The 22,537-nt window shown below is 30.5% G+C and overlaps 1 protein-coding gene across 2 annotated transcripts in view; it reads right to left on the minus strand.

Moving 5' to 3' along the window:
- Positions 1 to 243: 243 nt before the first annotated feature.
- Positions 244 to 22,537, minus strand: part of LOC124360285 (b(0,+)-type amino acid transporter 1-like) — a 38,180-nt gene continuing 15,886 nt past the window's right edge. Inside the window, exons 4-12 of one of the 2 annotated variants that reach the window (XM_046813787.1) lie at positions 22,308 to 22,433; positions 21,516 to 21,660; positions 18,896 to 19,019; positions 14,496 to 14,599; positions 11,805 to 11,901; positions 11,535 to 11,684; positions 10,271 to 10,439; positions 7,596 to 7,659; positions 244 to 2,039 (exon numbers count right to left, since the gene is read on the minus strand). In XM_046813787.1, coding sequence (XP_046669743.1) covers positions 1,919 to 2,039; positions 7,596 to 7,659; positions 10,271 to 10,439; positions 11,535 to 11,684; positions 11,805 to 11,901; positions 14,496 to 14,599; positions 18,896 to 19,019; positions 21,516 to 21,660; positions 22,308 to 22,433 — 1,100 coding nt within the window. In that variant the 3' untranslated portion in view covers positions 244 to 1,918. The remainder of the gene's footprint in view (positions 2,040 to 7,595; positions 7,660 to 10,270; positions 10,440 to 11,534; positions 11,685 to 11,804; positions 11,902 to 14,495; positions 14,600 to 18,895; positions 19,020 to 21,515; positions 21,661 to 22,307; positions 22,434 to 22,537) is intronic. The other variant, XM_046813788.1, reaches the window with a different exon arrangement.

The following is a 22,537-nucleotide window of genomic DNA, read 5'->3' on the forward strand; positions in this document are numbered from 1 at the left end:
GGCTTTTAAAACTATGTTATGTATGTTCATGCCTTTGGCTCGCTAAGGATTAAAGCCATTTTGTCTCTCATTGAAGAAACATTTACCTAACACTTTATTTTCTGTCAACGAAGAATAAATCAAACAAATAAATCACTCCATGTATGATAACAAATTCATATCACTAACTTTTATTGATCTTAGAAAAGCTTTACATTCAACTCAACAGAGAACAAAGGGTAAGTTGAAATAACTGCACCAATGTAATAACAAAATCATTTAGTAGAAATAATATAACATTTTCTGTAACAAAATTATAATTCTATCAAACAACTTATACACTAGAAAGTGCATTGTCATTAGTGCTGTAACAGTTTATCTACAGCAAACCATAATTAAATTTTGGTAACAACGGTTCTCATCATAGTAACTAATTATAAAAAATATCATTATAAAATCTACTCACTTTATCTAAACTTTCATAAGGAACTTAAAAATAATATTGTTTAGTCCAAAAGAAATTGACTTAAAATTACAGAAAAATTCAGTACATAGAGACAGACACAAAGCAACAATTAGACTAACTAAGAGTATATATATTCTATGCATTGCTTAAGATGGATATTGTTCATCACAGTGTAAAGTTAACAACTTCCTTATTTCTCCTTCTGAAGTGATGTTCTCTTTGAGCTTTATTTATTTTGAATGTAAAATGGATGTAATTTTATTATGGTAATTTTTCCGTCTTGTCCGTACAACAAAAATTTTAATTTGGGTTTTTTCTCAATGGTGAATAAACAAATCCTGATCAATGTATTTCATTAATTTAGTTTATGAATAATTAATTATAAAGGCACTTCTAAGCTGAAAAGCACTGTCAGGCATATAGTATATTTTTCATTGATGAAACAAACAAAATCCAAATTAGATTTTATTGTGCAACACTATTTTTTACTTCTCTGCGTGAAATTATTAGTAAGATTCTAAATAAAAAGCTACAACATATTCAATATGAACCCACAATATTTTCATATAAAAGGGCTTGACATTAGTAAGAGTTTCAGCCTATAATTTGGTAAAGTTAATAGATTCGTAGATTTTTGTAATTGGTCATTTTCACCATGCCATTTTTATAATATTACATTATTTTGTATAGAAAGTTTTTTCAGATTCAGTATAAATAGTAAGAAATATATAATGTTTGTTTTGTACTTGGTAGCTTTTACAATTTTTTCAAGAGAACAGTCAACTCTAATGTTTATTTCACTGAGACGAGGAATGTTGTAAGATCGCAAAAATGTGTTGTGTTTGTAATTTATACTCCAGAAAGAGAAAAATTCTTTATTTAACAGTTTCGTGTATCCAGCCAAAATAACCCTGTGTTATTATTCCGTTATAATCACACAAATTGAACGTAGAGAACTATTTTTATCACATTAGATATATACTGGTCATTTTGCATTCATAGTTAAAGTTCTGGTCTTTTTGTGCCTAAGTTTTCAAAATTGTAATCATTCTTGTTATCACAGTATGTACCTGTAGCATGTAGTCAGTTTGTACTAACAATAAAATAGTGTTAAATTTTTAAAAGTTAGTATATATGTAGTTTGTTTCAAATTTTGCATGAGGTGTAATTGAGTTTGATTTAGTTTATGGTAAAGTTGTATTTATTATCAAAACTAATCTCGTATTATAAAAATAAATAATTTAAATACTGCAACAATACGAGGTTCTGTTAACTTTATTTCATTTTTCTAAAAATTGAGCAGGCAGTTTGATAGTTAATCATTAGAAACTCTTTATTTTATACAAAATATAAATATCAAACTTATTGGTTTAAATGCATAAAACATTTTTGAATAATTTTTATTCCAATTTACAATTATTTATCCATGTCTGTGAATAAACCGTACTGAACCATCCTTTCTATTCCTATGTTTTAAACTAATAAAGTAATAAGTTTAGACATTGAGTGGTTAAACATAATTTGTCCTAATCGTAGACCACAGTCTGGGTTGGGGCCACTTCTAGGAGCATCTGACAGAAAACGGTGAAACTGTCTGAAATCATAAACAACAGAATCTGGTTATAAAATCTTATAATTAAAAGTTATTTTTATTAACTAAACATACTCTTAAAAAAACAAAAATCAAGCTGTTAATAATAATAATTTACATTACAGTATAAACAATAATTTTACACCTCTACAGTATGAAAATAAGGTATGAAAAAAATTACAGTAGTCTAATTTTAATTTATTTTAAACATAAAAATGACAAAATTAGATAAAATTAGTATAAAAAACAACAACAAATTTGTTTTGTTTAATTTGTACTCTAAATTACAGAAGTGATGATAATTGATATGTGTTAAGTATATTTTCCCCTAGAATCCAACTTTTAACAATAACGTGCAATTACATATAAAAAGTAATATAGAATTAACAGTAATGTTCAGTATTGTTCTTAACTTAACCTCCCGTACCCATTCTCTTTGCTTCTGCACTGCAGTTCATAATGGGTGAGAAAGCCAAATTAGTCCTCCTCCCTCTTTTGTTATCAATTTTATAATTTTCTATAACCGGTCATGATTATGAAAGGATTATATATGTTTCCTACAAACTCTTCTGTAACCATTGTTACAGATTACTACTAAAGAACGTGATTATTTTGTGATTTGTAGTGTTGAACAATACATTATTGTTATATTTATGTTTATAAGAAAGGCTTTGCTTCCATTTTGAGATTGATAGAGAGGACTTCTTAATCCAGGAATTGCTTTGTTTCTATTTTGAAGTTGGTAGGCAGGACTTTCCTGGGACTGCAGTGTTTCTATGTTCAAGTTGGTAGACATGATTTTAATCCAGGGATTACTTTGTTTTCATTTTGAAGTTGGTAGACATGACTTTAATCCAGGGATTGCTTTGTTTTCATTTTGAAGTTGGTAGACATGAATTTAATCCAGGGATTGCTTTGTTTCTATTGTAAAGTTTGGTAAGACAGGACTTTAATCCAGGGATTGCTCTGTTTCTATTTTGAAATTGATAGAGAGGACTTCTTAATCTAGGAATTGCTTTTTTTTCTTTTTTGAAATTGATAGAGAGGACTCTAATTCAGGAATTGCTTTGTTTCTATTTTGAGGTTGATAGAGAGGACTTCTTTAATCTAACAATTGCTTTGTTTATATTTTTAAGTAGGTAGACATGACTTTAATCCAGGATTGCTTTGTTTATATTTTGAAATTGATAGAGAGGACTCTAATCTAGGAACTGCTTTGTTTCTATTTTGAGGTTGATAGAGAGGACTCTTTACTTCTATGTGCCCAAGTAAGTAAGAATCATTTCATTTATATAACCAGTACAATGCAATATAAATGCATGATATAACTCTTAGAGTGCCAAAGCCGTGTCCTAAAAATCTCCTGTAAAAAGTAGTCATTTTTACATTTGATACTACCAGATGTGATACTGAAGAGACCAAAACATATTGTTGTCACAATTATTAATTCTGGAATATATGTATTGAAATGGGATATACATGAAACCAGTGACTTTGTGGTTTTCCATAAATGTAAAACTTACCTTTAAGCAAAATGTTCCATACGCTGTCACCGCAAGTTGTATTTAAGTGTAAATTAATTGAATCATTAAGTTTTTACTTCTTTAATCAACAATATATTTTGAAATTTACATTTTAGGACTATTTGTCATCCGTGATTGTGAACAACATTCTTATTGTTCAACTTTAAATCTACAAATGAAGCTTGCCTCGAATTTTAATGTTTTTGTTTAGATCTTTATGTCACTTCAAAATAAAAATTTTTCATCGGCCTTTAGACACAATCTGTTTAATGCCAAAGGTGGGAGAATATGCGAGGATTGTTTTTATAGAAGATTGTTTAAATTGATAAAGAAAGTCTCGTTATATTAGAAATAAATAAAGAATACCATGATACTTTTACTTGATGCTTATTAATTTTATAGTATATTAAGCTGTTAAACAGCTACAGCAAAAATTAGTATTTACCAAGAAAATCCTTGGAAAATGCCACTAGTCTGTTTATAAGAGTAATAGTCATAGAAAACAATTGGAATTGTTTCCAATCCATGACAGCTAATTTTATTCAACTTTTTATGTAGCAATAGAAACTAAAATGAGATAAATTAAATAACTCCATTCAAAGTACTTTAAACTGATTCAGGTAGCTAGCTATTTTGTCAACACTGTTGCACCAACTTGCAAGAGATCTACCTATAACGTTTATCATATGCTAGAATATATTGTAACTGTTGGACTAGTTTGCCAATGACAGTGACACCTGGAACATAAAATTAAAGAAAGCTTTGGAAATGTTAAAATTAACTTAAATAACTGACAAAGGAACTACACATAGGTTTTTATTCAACAATAATATACGACTCAGTTTTGTAGTAGTGAAAAGATTTTATTACAGATAAATCTGGGGTTTTTATTTCACTATAAAGGTGATATTAAATTTGCCAACATTTAAACCTAGAGTTACCTTTAAATTATGTATTGCAATTTCGTCAATCATTTTATACACTAATTTAAGATTTAATAGTTAAATTATCCCATTCACAATTAGCATATTCACATGCTAATTTTTAATTGCGTTTTAACACCCAGGAATTCCTACTATTTGGTTAGTTTGGCTGGTTTTACAAACAATTGCAAGGGTCTCAACAGTATTTTGGAAACTGACTTCCAGCGGGCTTTTGACAAGTGGCAGATGCTCCAAACTAAGTGTATCGATGCAGGAGGAATGTATTATGATGATTATTAAGTAATTATAATGATACCTGCAATAAATGTGGATTTTTGGGACGAGTCCCCAAACTTATTGAACAGACCCTGTAGTTATGAAACTTCACCAACACTTTAGAGTTTTAACATTTTAGACACAAAAATTTGTAAGCCATTAAATACAAATGTATATATAAACATACATACAAAACTACTATAATATACTATGTATGCAAAATATTTAAGAACCGTATTTCACCTCAACTTTTATTTTACAAACAGTATTATTTCTATTAATTACAATGATCTAGATAAACATGAATGATTAGCTTTGATTGCTATGGAAACATGCCATTTACACTACACGGACCATAGTTGTTAGTTTCTAACTCATTATTGTCAAAACATTAAACATCAGGTAGCTGCAATAAAAGAGAAAGTAATATTTACACTATTATACCAGCAAGGAACGTTAAATATACGATGTATAAGATTGGCAAGAGTTTAGTGCTACTATTTGGCAGATGAAAGTACAACTATGTACTCAAAGTATTACTGAGAGACTGTCTCATTACAGAATGTTTGCAGTATCACTATTTCCAGTACTGCAAACCAAAACATTCGTTGTAGCATAGTAATAGGTCAATGAAAGATGATTTAATCCGTACTGGACCCCATAACTACATAAACAAAAACAATCTCTGAACATTAAGAGAGATAGAAGTTAATTATTTTAATCCCCGATTACATCATTAATGATGATAGGCCTGAGATATATAGTAGTATAAAGTGAGTATAGAGGATTAGTTTCCTGTGATAATACTCAGGTGGGCTTGCAATGATAAGACCTCATACTATAGTATATAACAAGCAATCGAGGAATTTATTCCTTTATTTAGAACCCAGTATTTTTTGCCTTTTTTAACCTCAACTGCTATTTTAAAATATTCCTTTGCATTGTCTGGAATTTTGGAAAATGTCCAACTCATTTCATTACTTTGTAGAATTATTCTAAATTTAGATGAAAACAGGCATTTATAACAGCTGCACATTCAGGTATTTGTTTAATCAGGCTTGACCATAGCCAATCTTACTTTAACTATTCTTACCTAATTTAACCTAGTTTAACAACCCAGCAGGGATCACTTCTAACTGGTTTATACCTTCCAGTTGAACCTACCACTAGGCACAGAAAAAACTGATATGTCACTTAAATCTGGGCAACCTTATAGATGTCCTGAAGCAACACATCACTAACCGCAAATTTTGAGATTCTGGGGTGCAAGGGTAATATGATAGGTCTAGTCTACTGCGGGAGATGGCTGTTGGAGCTGGTAAGGTTCATTCCTTAAGTATCAGAGGTTCTTGGTAGCCTAAACAAGGGTGTGACACCCCCCTATCTGCTTTAACTGGAGAGGCTGGTTCAGAGCTGGCCTCCCCTTTTTCCAGGGGGACATGACTTTGATAGTCCCCTAATTCTTCCTCATGGATCTCAATAGGAGGCGGCCCCTACCTCCTAACCTTACCCATCCTGAATATTCTGTCACTCCGGAAGCAGCGCTAAGGTCCTTATAGGACTAAGTGCAATTTATAAGCTTCTTGTTATAAGAGAACAAAAAAAACCTAGTTTGACCCATTTATCCAAACATAACGTAAGTAACATTACATTATTACATAAGGTGAGCATTTTTAAATTACCTACCCTTTATCATTAGCATGTTTCTTACAACTAAAAAAATTGGATTCATGATTTGTTTTAACCATAAAAGTGGCAGTTATTATTTGACAGACTCTATTGATTTAAATATACATTGAAGATGTAGCTATAAATAGCAAAACAAAGTACTTTAAATTCCCTATATTCATGCATCCAGAATATCAATGATGAACTTATGAAAATTACCCATACCATTTTTATTACCACTTTTAGTCTCATAATAAATTCTAGATGAAAATATTGACATTTTTATAGTGGCAGTAATGAGGTGCTAAACATCTTTTCTTGTTATTTTATTATTTGCAATACAATGTTCTTTTGTCTAAAACACAAAGCAGAAATAATTAAGCATTAAAATTATTACAAAATGTCAAATTGTTATAAGATGATTATAATCATTTTGTAAATTAGCTATTAAATCCTCTTTCTTTGCTGTGAAATACATTTTTTAGCTAGGCATTTTAACTATTTGATTAGCAATTCTACAAAGTGACTGAAAGAATTACGTATTTTTCCAAATCCCTGAAAATGTTCAGTCTATTGTGAAATGCCAGCCTCTGATTTTCAAATGCTAACATTTTTCAAAAAAATACTCTGTATGTGATATATAAATATATGGATGAATTATTCACCTAATGCATTGATAAACCATTGTACTTGTAGTTAAAGCTATTTCAGATTAAATTTACTCTCTTTAATTTCATTTTTTCATTTTAGTTCATTCTAAATGTAAATATATTTTTTATTTTTATTTAATACCCAGCTGTTTCATGAAAACAATAAACTAGGATTGTCCTTTTTGTAATCCAGTAGTAAAGTAATTCCAATAAAAAAAGTTATAAAAAACAACTAGCTTGGGAATAGTAGGAAAATAAGGTCAGTCATATTTTCCATTATAAAACTTGTAAGTTGGTGTTGATTTGACGTTCACGTAGAAGACAGACACAAGTAAAGCTGCATTCTCCTGCGACTCAACGTTGCCCCGGCCAGTTTTGTAGTTGAACACTTTGTCAGTTTCAAATAAAAATAAAAATCTACAAATTTTATGAAAATTTACATGTAATAATAAGAAAAATAAAATAGAGCAAATTAAAATGAAAATATGTGGTGATAGATGAAAGCCCTGTCTTACTTACCGCAACGATGAGCTGCCACGTGCCCCAGGGGAGCTGGCAGTGGGAGGCAAAACATTCGGCCACTCTGAAATTATAATCTCGCCAACACATGCCCTGTCATTGCCTATGTACTAACACTCTTGTACTAATCTACCAACATTCCTAACAGTGATAAATGATCTTATATATTATCATGTATGTACTAAATAAAAGAATCATTATTGAGTAGATGTCTCTCTTACTGTAAAAGAGACTGCCTATTGGATAATAACTTATATTAGAAAAGTTATAAGTACTTTAGTACAAGAACCGTTATGAGTTCTTTGTACAAGACCTGTCATATGAGGGCCAGTCTAAAGTTACTGAGATAAATACTGTATCCTTTACTTTGCTATTTTAACCATCAAATCTATTAGGAACAAATGTCTTAATATATATTGTGACTTAACATTGAATATTACCTTTCAAAACACTGCTGAGGGCTATTTTTTATGAACTGCAAGCTAATTTGAGCAATAGAATAATAATGCTCATTTAACTTTGAATTCTTTTACAATTCATTTAACAATTAAAATGCACATAAATACAACAAAGTGCGTGTGTAACTGAGATTCCAAACAAAATATACAATGCAATATATTCATGATAACAGGAAATTGGCATTCCTTGATGTATCAAAATAACTAGTTCAAAACAAACTGAACACCACAACCATATTGTTGGTGGAACTAGAGCAAAAGAGGTACTGAGTGAAGACCTTGAGAAATTACAAACTAGATTTTTTCTTTCTCACACATACGTTGGTTGGTTGTCTTTTAAATAAATGCGGGATTGATTTTTGACTGGCAGATGCTCACACAACAGATGAATGTTGTTTGTAACCTTGAAACTGCTATTGGGTGTTTCACTTTGTAGTGGAGCTTCATCAGCCTCTGTCTTAATCAATGTACACACGAGAATTGGATGTGCATACAACAGTTCTTTTTCATTATGTTTTAAGCGGATGCTCCTATTGAGTTCAGATTGATTGTTACACTTCTGATTTGGGAAATGTCAGTCAGTAGTAGCATGAGTGCAGTTCAAACCAATATAACAAATTATTTGTTTTTCAAAATTCTATTTAAGCGCAACATGTAATTTAACACGTTCACCATACTGTGTACACCATCGAGTACATGCGATCTTTCACAACTGCCGTCATGTACCCAATCAGATACACACTGGACTTTCGTCAAGCGTGTCATATGCCCGATGGGGTACACATTGCTATACAATTCATTATTGCGTTTTTATTGTTTGCCTGCCTTGGTGGTTTGTTAAATGTCATCCCACGCTTGAATAAATACCTTAGACTATCGTGTACTCTGCTGGGTGCACAATTGGTTAATTTTTAAGGTAAATTAATATTTTGGGTACCACTTGGGGTACATTTCTCGTTTATTTTGGGTACCACTTGGGGTACATTTCTCGTTATACTTAGCCATTTAAGGTAAAAAAACTGTTACAGATTTTTGCAATTATTACTGAAAAATTCAACAACAAATAAAAAGTCCAGAAATAAGAAGTCACCGTGAATATGTTAATGTGATATGTGAGTCCTCTTTGTAAACCAAATTGATGTTAGTTGAAGGTTTGTGATGTACTTTATTTTTAAACATTTTTGAAGCAGTTATGATTCTGTATTAAAATGTCTTTTACAAAACATTTATATAAGTACACTATTTTAATCAAAACTGGTAAATTTCAAGTACTGTTGGGAGACTGCCCGATAACTTAACTTAAAAATTTGACGAAAAACAAAGCACAATTTGATACCTGATATAATTATTGACAATTTAACTTAATCAGACTATTCAAGATCTTGCAGTACCTTACCTATCACAAAGACACTAATATGTGACTATTAATTTGATATGTTAATTAAATCTGATTTATATGATTTGCATCACATGGACTCCAGACAGCAGTGCAGGATGCTTTGACATTGATTACCACTATTGGTATGTTTAGCATTAGTACCGTGTATTCAAATATCTACTTAAACATTTGAATTTGGCCATAATTCAAGTGTTGAATACACCACGCAATAGATCATTATACAAGGAATAAAATCATTATAGAAGGAATATATGTATATATATATACAAGCTCAAACAATATTTAAAATCAAAGATCAAAGAGATTTTATAAAGTCACCTTAACTCCTGAGTGACCCTCATATTAATATAAGTACAGCTAAAATAATAATTCTTTACATTTGATTTTTAAACTGCCCATTTTAAACTGAAAGTCATTTTTAAACTATCTAAAAATTTATCATTTTATAAAGCAAACTAATTCTAAAAGTATTAGTTAGTGAAGCTTTTTATCTATTTTCATTTACTATTTAGTACCTTTATCTATTTATTTTCAAAATAAATATTACATTTCAAAAACTGTAGCATAAATAAACAAAAGTAGTTAAGCTTATGTCCACTTGAAAAAAGTTAAATTCTTGCTTTCTACAGCTACACTTTAACATTTTTACGTACATATGTAAAACCTGTACATATTTTATAAAATATTCTACACTACATAAAGATAAAGCAGAATAGTTTATAATCAATACAACAGTTAATACAATTTACGTTTATAAAATAGTTAAATTGACTTACCATCATCAGTATGTATAAAAATTTGTTAATAACAAAACTTACCCATGAGAGAAGGGTTGTACTGGTAGTGTACGAAGGGAACATAGAAGACAAGTCCAGCAACGATGAAGAGACAAGCGTAGAGGTACTCCACTTGGGGAGTGTCTATTATAGGGGCTATAATCAGATATGTAGAGATCACCAGCACCAACACAGGAATGATAATTGGCACCTGAAATTAGGATGTAGTTATTTTATGAATAGCAGTAAAGTTGTTCTCATGATTAGATCCTACATTAACTTAAATATTTGTACTTACTGACTCTTTTAACAGTTCCCGTGATACCACATTGGCATCATGACTTTATGCTAGTGGTATAATAAAAGGGCAGATGAGGGGAATAGAACCCCCTCCCAAAAGTCTTAAATAATTTTAAAAATATATGTATAAAAGTAATCCAACTTGTTTAAAATTGTGAAATGTTTTACTTTGAACTAGGTATATTTAATCTATTTATATTTAGACTTATTCGGATTTATTCCATCCCCCCTCCCCCTAGAGTAGTATGCTCCTCAATCAGATTCAACTACCCTTCCCCAAAGCTTAAGTGCTAGTTACGCCACTGACCTCAGTGCTATAATACATGTTAATTTAGACTACGAAGAATACCAAACTGACTTTGGTGGGTTTCTATATATTAATTCTGAAAATGTACTTTTTTTATTGCTTCTGACCTTAGTATTAGCTGACTCATATTTGTTCTAGTTCCTTAGATGTTTTGCACAATATTGGGCAGATTACCGAGTTTGTCCCGAAAATACAGTACAGTAAATATAACTCACCGAACACTGGCAAGGAGTTGGCTTTAGCACTATCAGTACTGATGAAGCCACAATAGTGTTATAGGACTTTCTATATAAAATCAATTTATTTATAGAATATGACTATATTTAGCATTTATAAACAATAATTTATATTGTGTTTTTTCGTTTCCCCATAGTTTTACCACAAGTATTATATTAGTTTGGGGCATGACAACACCATTAGTACCAGACACGTGGTTGCGTTCTAAAACTTTTCACATGTTTTTTAATCATTCAACAATTATAAAAGCCATAGAATCAGATTTTTGGGCCAAGGGTATCACACTTCTTATATTGGCTGAACTTTTCAGTGTATTAATACATATCAGAAAAGAATCTGCTCTTTTATTATTATTCTATAAAGATCTCTCTTTTCAAGCAGAATGCATAATCATTTGAGAGTTGGATACAGTTACTATCACTATTTATCTGTTTTGGAGTTATTGAGTAGATGTTTTTTCACCTTGTAGGGCCTTGGAAAGTTTGGCCTGGTGAATCTCATGACGATAAGAGCCAGCATTGCTCCTCCGTAGAAGATCCAAGCTGTAAAACTGAAGAAGTCTATCAGAGAGTCTATTGTCCCTGACAGGACCATGGCTATTGCTATTATTGACTGAAACAAAACATGTTGTCACTTTAAGTATATATTTATTACTGCATGCTGTATTATTCTGTTTAGAAGTTAAGACTACAAGTGTCTGACTAAACAAGTATTTTGCCTCGTTACACTTACATGGAATATGAGTCCGGGAGCAGGAGTCATCCGCCTGATATGGACAAATGACAAAATGCCCATTAAGTGACCTTCTCGGCTGGCAGCAAAACATAACCTACAAACAATAAACTGATTAGATATACCAATTAATGAAAACATTTAGAAGCCATTTTTGTACATTTTAATTTTACTCAAGTGTAAGTTTACTGTATCACACAATTTCTCTTAAAATTTTCATAAATATTATTGACTACACATAACATAGCTGTGGTGTGAAGGTTGATTCATTGTGCATGCAGAGTTTAGCTCCAGTTAACAACTTTCCTCTTAGTATTTAGAGCTTCTTCACCACCAATCTTTTTTCGATCACTTCAGGCGAACATGACTCCGGATTAGGGTTCAAGTCTGTGACAGCATCAGATTCCAGACACTGCACTAAGAGGAAAGTGAACTGGAGCTAAACTCAACACTCACATTATTGACTCCATAAATTTATTTTAACATTAAATTCTACTTCTACCTCCATATCCTCAATGTAACAATAACTGTCTGCAGTTCAGTCTGTAGAACTTACAGGATACATCTATTTCAGATATTCCGGAAATTGTACGAGGGTCACTCAGAAAGTTTTTAGACATATGGAAACTTTTTGTGCTAAACTTACTAAATGTTAGGTGTGTTCAAAGTAATCCTATTGAACGTAAGTATACTTTTGAAATCAGATCTCCACTTGTTGCAAACACCCAGTCACTCAAATTTTCAAGTGGAATCAAAATATTGATTACTTTCGGCATCTGAAGAAAAGTGATGACCTCGCACATTTTTCTTCAGATTGAAAAACACACAGCGAAATAAGGTTAATAAGGTGGGTGCTCGTGTTTATGCCTTTTCAACCAAAAATTCCAAAGTCTTACAGCATTGTGACAAGAGGCATTGCCATGGTGCAGCACTAAACTCTTAATGTTCAAGTCCTGAAGAACTTCTGGCATGCATTGTTCAATATACTAACTCTGTTCAAGAGTTGTGATGACATAAATAGTATGTGCGTCTCATCACCAGTGGCATCCGATGATCACCATTATTAAGCAGTTGGAGGGTCTGTTGGCTGTTTCTCACATGCTTAGCTTTTATTCATCTGTCAAATCGTAATGTACCCTTAAAAAATCTTTTCCTGAGTTTTAAAAACTGGTGTGATATTGTTCGCGTTGCAGCAGATCTAATCCCTGGAGAATCTCCAATCATTAAATAAGTGCAGTGTCTGTCCTCTTGGATCATAGCGCACTCCCAATCAACGTTTTCCTTGAGTGAAAACAGAATACAGCCTTCCTGAAGTTTGTCACCTTGAAGCGAATTATGGCCCCTGTGAAATTCCTCAAAAGTACCACCTAAAAACAGTGGCACAGAATAGTGCTTCAGAACCAAAACAAATTTTGAGATGTTTGACGCAACTCCTCTTGAGACAAAAATGACAATTATAGCCCAAAAATGCTCTTTCGATAACTCCATTACTTCATGAAATTGATCTTTGCGAACAGATGACACAAGTACACTGATGAATCCAAATTGATGTCAGGTACTGATAGGTGCTTGGACAATCAGATAAAAATTAGATTATTAAAATAGGCAATAACTTTCAGAGTGACCATCGTAGAAGATCTGAGACACAGGAAATATTAAACACAGAAGCATTACTGGAGTACAGTTCAAAGCACAATCTACAGCCAGGCTTAGGATCTACCATTTACAGGACAAAGCACACAACTAGCGTTTTCTGTTGAATGGTCCTAGTTACTACCTTAGTGAAATGTCTGGATTTGTATTGTTTTTGGTCTAGAATATCATAGTACACCCCTTTTCATGTATGTAAGAGAGTTGCTTGATCAGTTTCTGGCTGATCAGTGTTGAACCCATATTCAGCAACCAATTTCGACTCCCTTGACTCATTTCATGTTTCTCAAAAATTACTGGAAGAATAACTGTGCTTCGGTGCAATGAAGTTGAGTATTTAATATTTAACGTGACTTAGTAATAGTGGTAAATAGCATATTGTACAAAAACTTGTGTATATAGTGAAGATTTTGATAGTGCAGCCAATATTAGTGTATGTAATTATTAAATTCAATAAGTGATAATTCAATTTAATTATCTTATTCATTTTGAAACATTAAGAGAGATTAGAATAATTAAGTTTATATTAGAGTGATATTAGATAACTTTAGCAGTTCTATTTGGTTTGAACTGAATCAAGTAATCTTTAGCTATTCAAAAATTAAATATAAACTTGTTTTCCCACAAAGCAGTCTACTGTATCCTTAATATATAGATTTAATTATTTTGAAATACATAAATTAGTTCTTGGAATTGAGTTTAGGAATACACAGCTTTCTTTCCAAAATTAGTTGTTGGTATTAGGAAACCTGTTTGAAATTTAATATAAGTGTCAATTGACTCTATAACAAAATAAAATAATAACTCTATAATAAAAGATAAATAGCACTTACTTCTTATAGCAAAAAGTAATATAGTTTCATGAACAGAAAAAAACAAACAACAGAATTCATGAACATTACATTCTTGTTAAGCCAAGCTCATTTTAATAAACTCAAACATTCAACTCAATTTGTGCCATTAACTTACTTTTGAAACAAAAATATAATCCCATTATTTGTTTTTCAAGTTTGTTGCCACATTAAAAAGTAAAGAACGTACCTTCCTGCAGCAAAAAGTGTTCCATTGGCAGAGCCAAAAGTAGAGATTGTAACAGATAATGGTATCAGCCATGCCATTACACCCAGGATACGGTTACCAAAAGTCTGAAACACATGTAACTCATCACAGCCTGTGATATAATTATTATATTTATCATCCCACAGAGGCAACATAAATACAAACTACTTCAATATATAAAATTGTAATAATTTAGCATTACAAAGTACTGTTTTTATTCATACAGTATTTGCATGTTTTATTATGTGTTTAAAACACTTGGTAGATAAGTGCTACATTATTATTCTGTTACTACACCTGTCAACAAATTATTCTATTTTTTTTTTAAGTAATGAACATTTATAAACCATAATTGACAGTGATACAAACATAAATATATCAAGTCCTACCTGTTTATTATAATAATTGTTTAAAAATACAGAAAATGTATGACAAATTTGGGTTAAGTCCACCTGTAATGCCAGTTAATTAGGTTCTAAAAACGGTGCAATCAGTTTTGGGTGGGTTAAATTTATTTAAATATTTAACAGTTTGTTTAGTCAAAATCTAATAACTTTCCTGAAAATAGAAAAATTAAAAACATACTTTAAATCACCAGGGTTGGATTTACATATAGGCTGACAGAGATATAACCCAGGACGGCAGATTTTAGAGAGAGGGCGGTAAACTGCGGAAGAGATTTAAAAAATATAATGTATAAAGTGAAAAGGGAAGTTCGAAAGAAAGTGGTAAAATATATTATAACTAAACTTAATATAAGACAAACAGGCAGGCTCTGCTATTATTGAAAATAGGGATTCACTAATTAAAAATGAATCTACTCAACACATGGTTCAGATTCCCTACACAATATGCAATCATCTTATAGCCTGTTGCATGATCGACATGGCACAATGTCACCAGATCCTGCAACAGTCCCATACCAGGCCATTGCCTGAGCGATCGAAGATGGATTTTTGTACAAGTGAGTACTCCTCACACAACACTTCTGGTCTATTTCACATTTTATGGTGTTCAGTAATATATTGAATGTGCTGATGTTGTCACTGGAACAATTGGTTGTATCTGGTTTGGGTAGTATTTTATGCAAATAAACCAAAAAGAAGAAGATGCTATGTGATTGATTGCTTGGAAAAGAGTATGAATTCTTTATAATAAGCCACCATAACTGGTAAAAAGTTTATATTTTTCTGTATAGGTCTTTGAGTCACATAAAGCTATATAAAAAAATTCAATTTATTACAAATAACCGTTCTCAACTTAAAAAATTAGAAGTGAAAAATACAAAATCGGAGCTGTCTGGGTAATTCTGGAGCATTGAAAGTTTAAATATTATATTTTGGTTTGTCCCTGATTCAGGAATATCTGAAGAAGTTGGTAGAGAGTGCAGGAACACATGTGTATTTATCATTCCTGTTTAATTTGCCGCTAATTAGTGTGCAACCTGATTATTTCAGGTGGCAACACATTTTAGATTTTTATGACATAGGTGCTAAAATACTATTACCTAATGTGGTAGGTTTGGGGAGTGTAAAATGGCAGTCATCTTAAGGTAGATTTTCAAATGCTCCTCTGTTTATCACTCCACGAGGAATTGAAGGCATTTAAAGTAGTATTTAGGGACATATTGTAATGAAGCCTCCAGGAAAAGGACTAAAAATAAAGATATGCATTTTTTATACTATTGAAACTGGACTCATGACTGAATGGAAGGGAATTTCTTTTCTTAAGTTATATTATACTAACCAACATGTCATAACCTTAAATTATTGAAGTACTTATATTAAAATATTAACAATCATGTTATGTATGAAATCATATAATTATGTACTGTAAAATAATTCACATTCTGATTTCCTTAAGCCTGGTTAAAAAATGCCATGTTTTCCTACTTTAAATTACTATAACTTCTTTTGGAACCATCAAACAACGTTTTATATTTTATCTATCTTCTGGGATTCTGAAATTAAAATAGATTTACCCAACCACAATTTAATTTCATCACTTTAACCCTTTATACGCTTAAACAGTCTTTACAGAATACATCTCCAGTAACAACAAATAGTTATTTAGCATTCTAAAGATTGTCAGCACATTAGTACTTAGGCCGTTGGTTCTATTAAAGGCTTGTTTTCAATTCTTTTATCCTCCATAGTTGAAATAGACACCTTTACATCCATTTCATCCAAATGGGCAGGGCTGAATTGATATTGGTGACACAGAAAGACTGATTACAATATACACTAGCTTAAAATAAACACCAACATTTCGGCTAGCTGTGTTACAGAACTATGTCACCAGTATTGTAAGGTATGTTATATATATTACATCTGTGAGAATACTTTATAATCATAAAGTGTATTAGGAAAAAGCGATATATATATATATATATATATATATCATATCATCATTGTTTTCTGCCTTCAGCACAATGAAATAACTATGTATTGTTCTGTCACTTAAATGGGACCATCATCTTTACTGATTGTAACAAGTACTAGGCTGGAGGTTTTGTTATCTAACACACTAAAAGAGCTATTTTGTTTCGCACGCCTCTGAAATCCCAGGTGCTGTATAGTTTCAAAATATATTCTATCATCGTGCATCTTCTTGTGATATGTCCAGATGGGCTTCAATAACTCACTTGTTTAAATCTTTACATTGGTTATCTAAAACATCTTGATATGTGAGGTCAAATCCTTGTAATACAACAATCACAGCTGAAAAAGGGGACTTATAGTGGTTTGAATATGATATAGTTGGATTTGATTTTTCGGTTTAACGTTATGGCTATGTAAAATTTCCAGAGTTCTGAAAAAGAGATGATAGAATGTTTGGGCTCAGTGATATATTAATGACAAAGCATATACTGTCAGGTGTAAGATTTTTTTGTACATGCCATTGTGTACAAGCAGGATTACACTATGATTTAGTAAAGCGTGTTGTGTGCTCCATTGGTACATATATTAGACATTATCTTGTGTTTTATGAATTTGCCTAAATTTATGAATTGTTTATTATGAGCATGCACTTATGTAAATGCTTCAGAATACTATGTACCAAGTTGGGTGCACAATTCGTCTCCCCAAAGAATAAAAGTTCCAAATCACAATTTCTCAGGAGTACAAAAACAAAATTATGCCTCATTGAAAACGGTTTTCGTTACTGGCAGTTATAATCATGGATGGATGTTATTCCACTTTGTGCTTGGGACGACTAATTATGGAATTTTCACATCATTCTAAAAAATCACAACATTTTATAATACAAGATATTAATTTATAGTGACACATTTTGCTTTCTTCCTTTATGCCCAGTTGACCTACAGGCCTTTATAACAAGGAAGACACATCTTTCTTGAGTTACTGAATCAGCCGATCCGACAAAACAGGAACTTTTATATGCCAGAAACATGACACCCAGATAGATCACATTGGTTACCCCTTAGAATACACATAAAAACAAAATAGAACAGAAATAATTTTGTTTACAAAATTTGTCCTCTTATAAATTTAAACATTTCATGTGATAAAATACATTCTACTGGCATTGTTAATGTAAAATATGACATAAATAACAATGTCAGAGCTCCCCATTATTAGAAAGTGTTAATCAGCCAATCTGTTATTCAAAACTATATTTAAAATCCAAAAAACATTAACACACTATATAATACAATGCCTTATAAAATAAGGTCAATTGATGTTCATATAAAACTAATTCAAAACCATAGTAGTAAACTCTACTTATAATATGTTAACACTTCAAATACTCCAGCAGTGCACTGTTTTCAACTGCACAGTAAGGAAATGATTGCGGAACTAGGGTAGAGTATGATGATATTGTGGACAGAGAGTTAGGGATATGACATCCTGTTTGCAGGACAAAAGATTCCTATTGCAAAATGTTGACATAATCTGATACTACAAGGGACTAATACATTTTGGAAAATAGAATTTTTAAAATCAGCAAAGACCATGCATTCTAGTCATGGTTTTCGTAATCTAACTTTCACAAAATCTTTTAATTAATTTACTCCTTACAATTTTCTAAAACCTCAATTATTTTAAAAATTAAGTTTAGTTTTAACTAATAAAATAATAAAAAATAGTCACTTCCTGAGTATTAGTTTTGTTGCTACCTCATAATTGTTCACTGGTTCCAATCATCATACCTCTCAGTAAATAATTTTGTAACACAAGTTTTGACTCGTACTAAATACATTTTTCTTAAACTCCTGCTGCAAAATATGATTATTATTAAAAATGTTGAGTTGTTATAAACCTTTGGGCAAAACTAGTAAATAAAATATTTGTTCAAATATTAGTGTTATTGTTATTATAGGGATTGCTAGAGAACTACGATATTGTTGTTGTACTCACAACGGCAACTGCCTCTGACTCTACCATCTCTGCGGGAGACATCACGGCCAGGTAGGAGATGTTTATCAGCACGTAGCAAACAGTCACCAGAGGGATTCCGATGATTATTGCCCGCGGTAGGTTCCTATCAGTGTCCACACCAGTTAGTAGATCCATTGGGCATAGTAGCAAATAGTAGTTGACTGTATATGGTTATTTTGATTGAAGAAAAGCAAAATTTATAATTTTTTTTATAAACAGTATATAATTTTTCTACTGTTTATCCTAATTTTAATTTTTTGTAGTTTTTAAAACTTTTTTTGTGCATGGATGCATGACTTCTTACAAGTGACACATCAGCTGAATTAATTTTTGTTTGTAATTTGTCCTATAAAAAAAATTACCCATTCATCAATAATGATGAAATACTGCAAATATTTCATAGGTCTAAAGCTTATATTTGTACTGCATTTGCAATTATCTTTTATTTATTATGCTCTTGATGATAGTTTTCTAATTTTGGGTGATTTTATAGACAGAATTTATCAAACTTTTAATAGGTCATAATGGTTAGGGTGACAGTCCCACAGTTTGGAAGGCAAAATGTATTTAAATCCAAAAATATATTATAATGAAATATACAGCCCTAATTGGTTATTTAAATATACAAAATCTTTAATTATTACAATTTGTTGTATTTTTTAGATTTAATGTTTAATTGAAATTATAATTAATCCGTTTAAAGAACTATTATAAATTATTAACTATTATAAATGAAAACGAAACTCAAATCATAATTCTAGTGAAAAGTGTATGAATGCCTAGTGTCACCTAGTACATATTCTTGCTTAGGTGGCAATAAAAGTTATTATTTAAAATTCATTTTATGTTGTGTTATCTAAGTAAAAGCTTCTAAAACTAATCTAAAAGTTACATCTCAAGCCATAATATCTTTAGTGAGTAAGATTTTTGTAAAATATGCAGCGTTAATAAACACAAAGCTTTCTGTATAAAAAATACACCAAATTTAACCTACACAGAGAAGAAACTAATTGTAAAATGTCAAGGGAAACGGGCTGGGTATCTCGGAGAAAGTCAGGAGACTTATAAAATCAGTAAAATAAAATGACAAACAGATTTAAAGATAACACTTACATTTTTATAAAAACATGAGTAACATTTTATATGTGAAATGATTTGTTATAAATATGATGATATTTTATTCATTTAAAATATAACAGATTTTGGTTTGCCACTATTTCTAAGTCAAAATTATGCAATGTTTGTATTTCTCTTGTTTATCTGTATAAACTTTTAAGTTTTAATTTTCATACCAAAAGCTAAAAATTTCTCAAAGATCTATAAAATATTTATCTCTTTTTATTGCTCTACAGTAAGTCGTGATAGTTATTATTTTCTAGTGAAAGATGTTTTTTTACCGAAAAATTCCAATAGAATCATTGTTATCAGAGTTTATGTTACAATTTTATTTCTATAAATAAAATTGTAACATAAAATCTATTAATTAATTATGACTATTCATTAAGCCTTTCTTGGTTTAAAAATCGTAAATGTTAAAAAAATACTATTAACTTTGTTGTTAGGTGTGATTTGTTAAGTGAGGGGATTGTCATTAACCCTCTCAGTTCTGGCCAACTATCTATGTGAAATAAAACATGAATTAATGATTGTAAAATTGTCTGTTGTTCAGTGATACAATGGTGGAGAGTTCAGTAATGATTTACTGAAAACTTAAACCAATGACATTAAATCATTTGAATTATTAGTTTAAAAGTAAAATGTGTTATAATACTAAAAAAATAGCATATAACTCATATATAAAGTGTGTAATAATTTAGATTCATTTTATTACTGAAAAGAAGTCATTATTAATTAATAACAAAATACAAATGATAGAAGAGGATTGATGATAAATTTACTATAGAGCAACTAAAGACAGACTATTTCAATTGTTTTTAATGGATGCATTTTTTAAATTTAATGGGTATTAAATGTTTCTGTAGAATGTTATTGGTACCAAGAAAGCTTATAGCCTTGTTTTAAATAAATTTTATTATTTTCTAATCTATATGTTTATAAAATATTATACTTCTGACCTCAGCTTGGAATGAAAGATGTTAAAATAATCTACGTTATTGGGGGTCTAAAATTTTATACATAAGCTAAATTGTGTTATAATTAAGAATATTATTTTATATGTTCTATTTACTTTTAAAATGAAAATATAATATAGAAATTGTATTTAAAATAAACATCCCAAGTATTGTTAGTCTCTGAATACTTTTCATTATTACTCTTATGGTTTTTTTTATTATAAAACAAATAATTTCTGAAATTCATTATTAGTCCAATTTCCCAGTATAATTTTTTATCCTATAGGAAAAGAGGTGTTATGTTAATCCATAATAAATTATTTTCAATTGTTTATTTGGTAATAATTGTTAAATTTTCTTCAGGCATAAAATGAAACATATATAAAAAACATATTGTGACCTAATAATTAAATTCGTGCTTGAAATACACTACAATATATTTGTACCAATACTATATAAACAACTACAACACAGGATTGTGCACTACAAAAACCAAGCAACATATATCACTGCAATATTCAACTTACTTTGATGGATTTTTTATTTCTTCTGTGACATAGTTTAGGTTATTCCAGCCGTCGTATGCCCAAAGGCCAGTGTAAAAGGCTGTTGCAACGTTCCCAAATGATGATGTTGTGCCTTGAAATGGCTGTTCTATATTTTGGGTGTTACCTGAAAACAATATTCAGATTTTTTAATTTGCTTGAAAATACACTATATTTAAATTTCTATGGAGTACAAAAAAATCTTTCCATGGTTTTATTTGATTTTACATACTATTTATAAATATTTCATGTTGAATACCATTTGCAGATTGAATTTTCAGTAACAGTATTATTATACTTAGAAGTTTTAGAACAAATGGTTTTATAAGTTAAATTGTAATATTTTGATGACAAGTAAAATAAATTGCTCCTCAATGTATTTTATCATTTCTTTTGTGATTCTACATTCATATGGTAGATTTTCATGTATGCAGATTTTTCATAACAGAGATTCTGAAAAAGTTGAATTAAAAAAGAATTCTACAACGTTCAGAAAACAGCATATTCCTTGCACTGAAATAAAAAACAATATCCTTAAATGTGTCTGAAATGTGTGGTTTTCCATATTATTCATCTGTACTTGTATTCAACTTAAAAATTAAAAATATTCAACTTGTTAAAAAAACCACTCCCATTGATCCATTTTCACATCTATTTTCACCCTCCATATTTGCTGGGATAGATATTTATTTTAAAATCAATTTTCTTTCATCTGCACCAACCTTTTTGCAGTGTTATTTGCCATCTTTTTATTAAGAATTTAAACTAAATTACCTTCTAGAAATTTCCACAATCCTCCCACAATTACAATGAGGATAGCCACAAGCTTTGCTGCTGTGAACACATTCATCACTCCTGTTGCTAGGTTGACACTGTAGCAGTTGATGTACATTATTACCACTGGAAATCGAAAAACAATGTTAAAATGAGTGAGTATATATATGATCCATTGCTTCATGTCATTATCTACTTCATTTCTGTACACATACTCATGTACATGTACT

The sequence above is a fragment of the Homalodisca vitripennis genome, chromosome 4, assembly GCF_021130785.1.
Source record: "Homalodisca vitripennis isolate AUS2020 chromosome 4, UT_GWSS_2.1, whole genome shotgun sequence".
Classification (NCBI taxonomy): Eukaryota; Metazoa; Arthropoda; class Insecta; order Hemiptera; family Cicadellidae; genus Homalodisca; species Homalodisca vitripennis.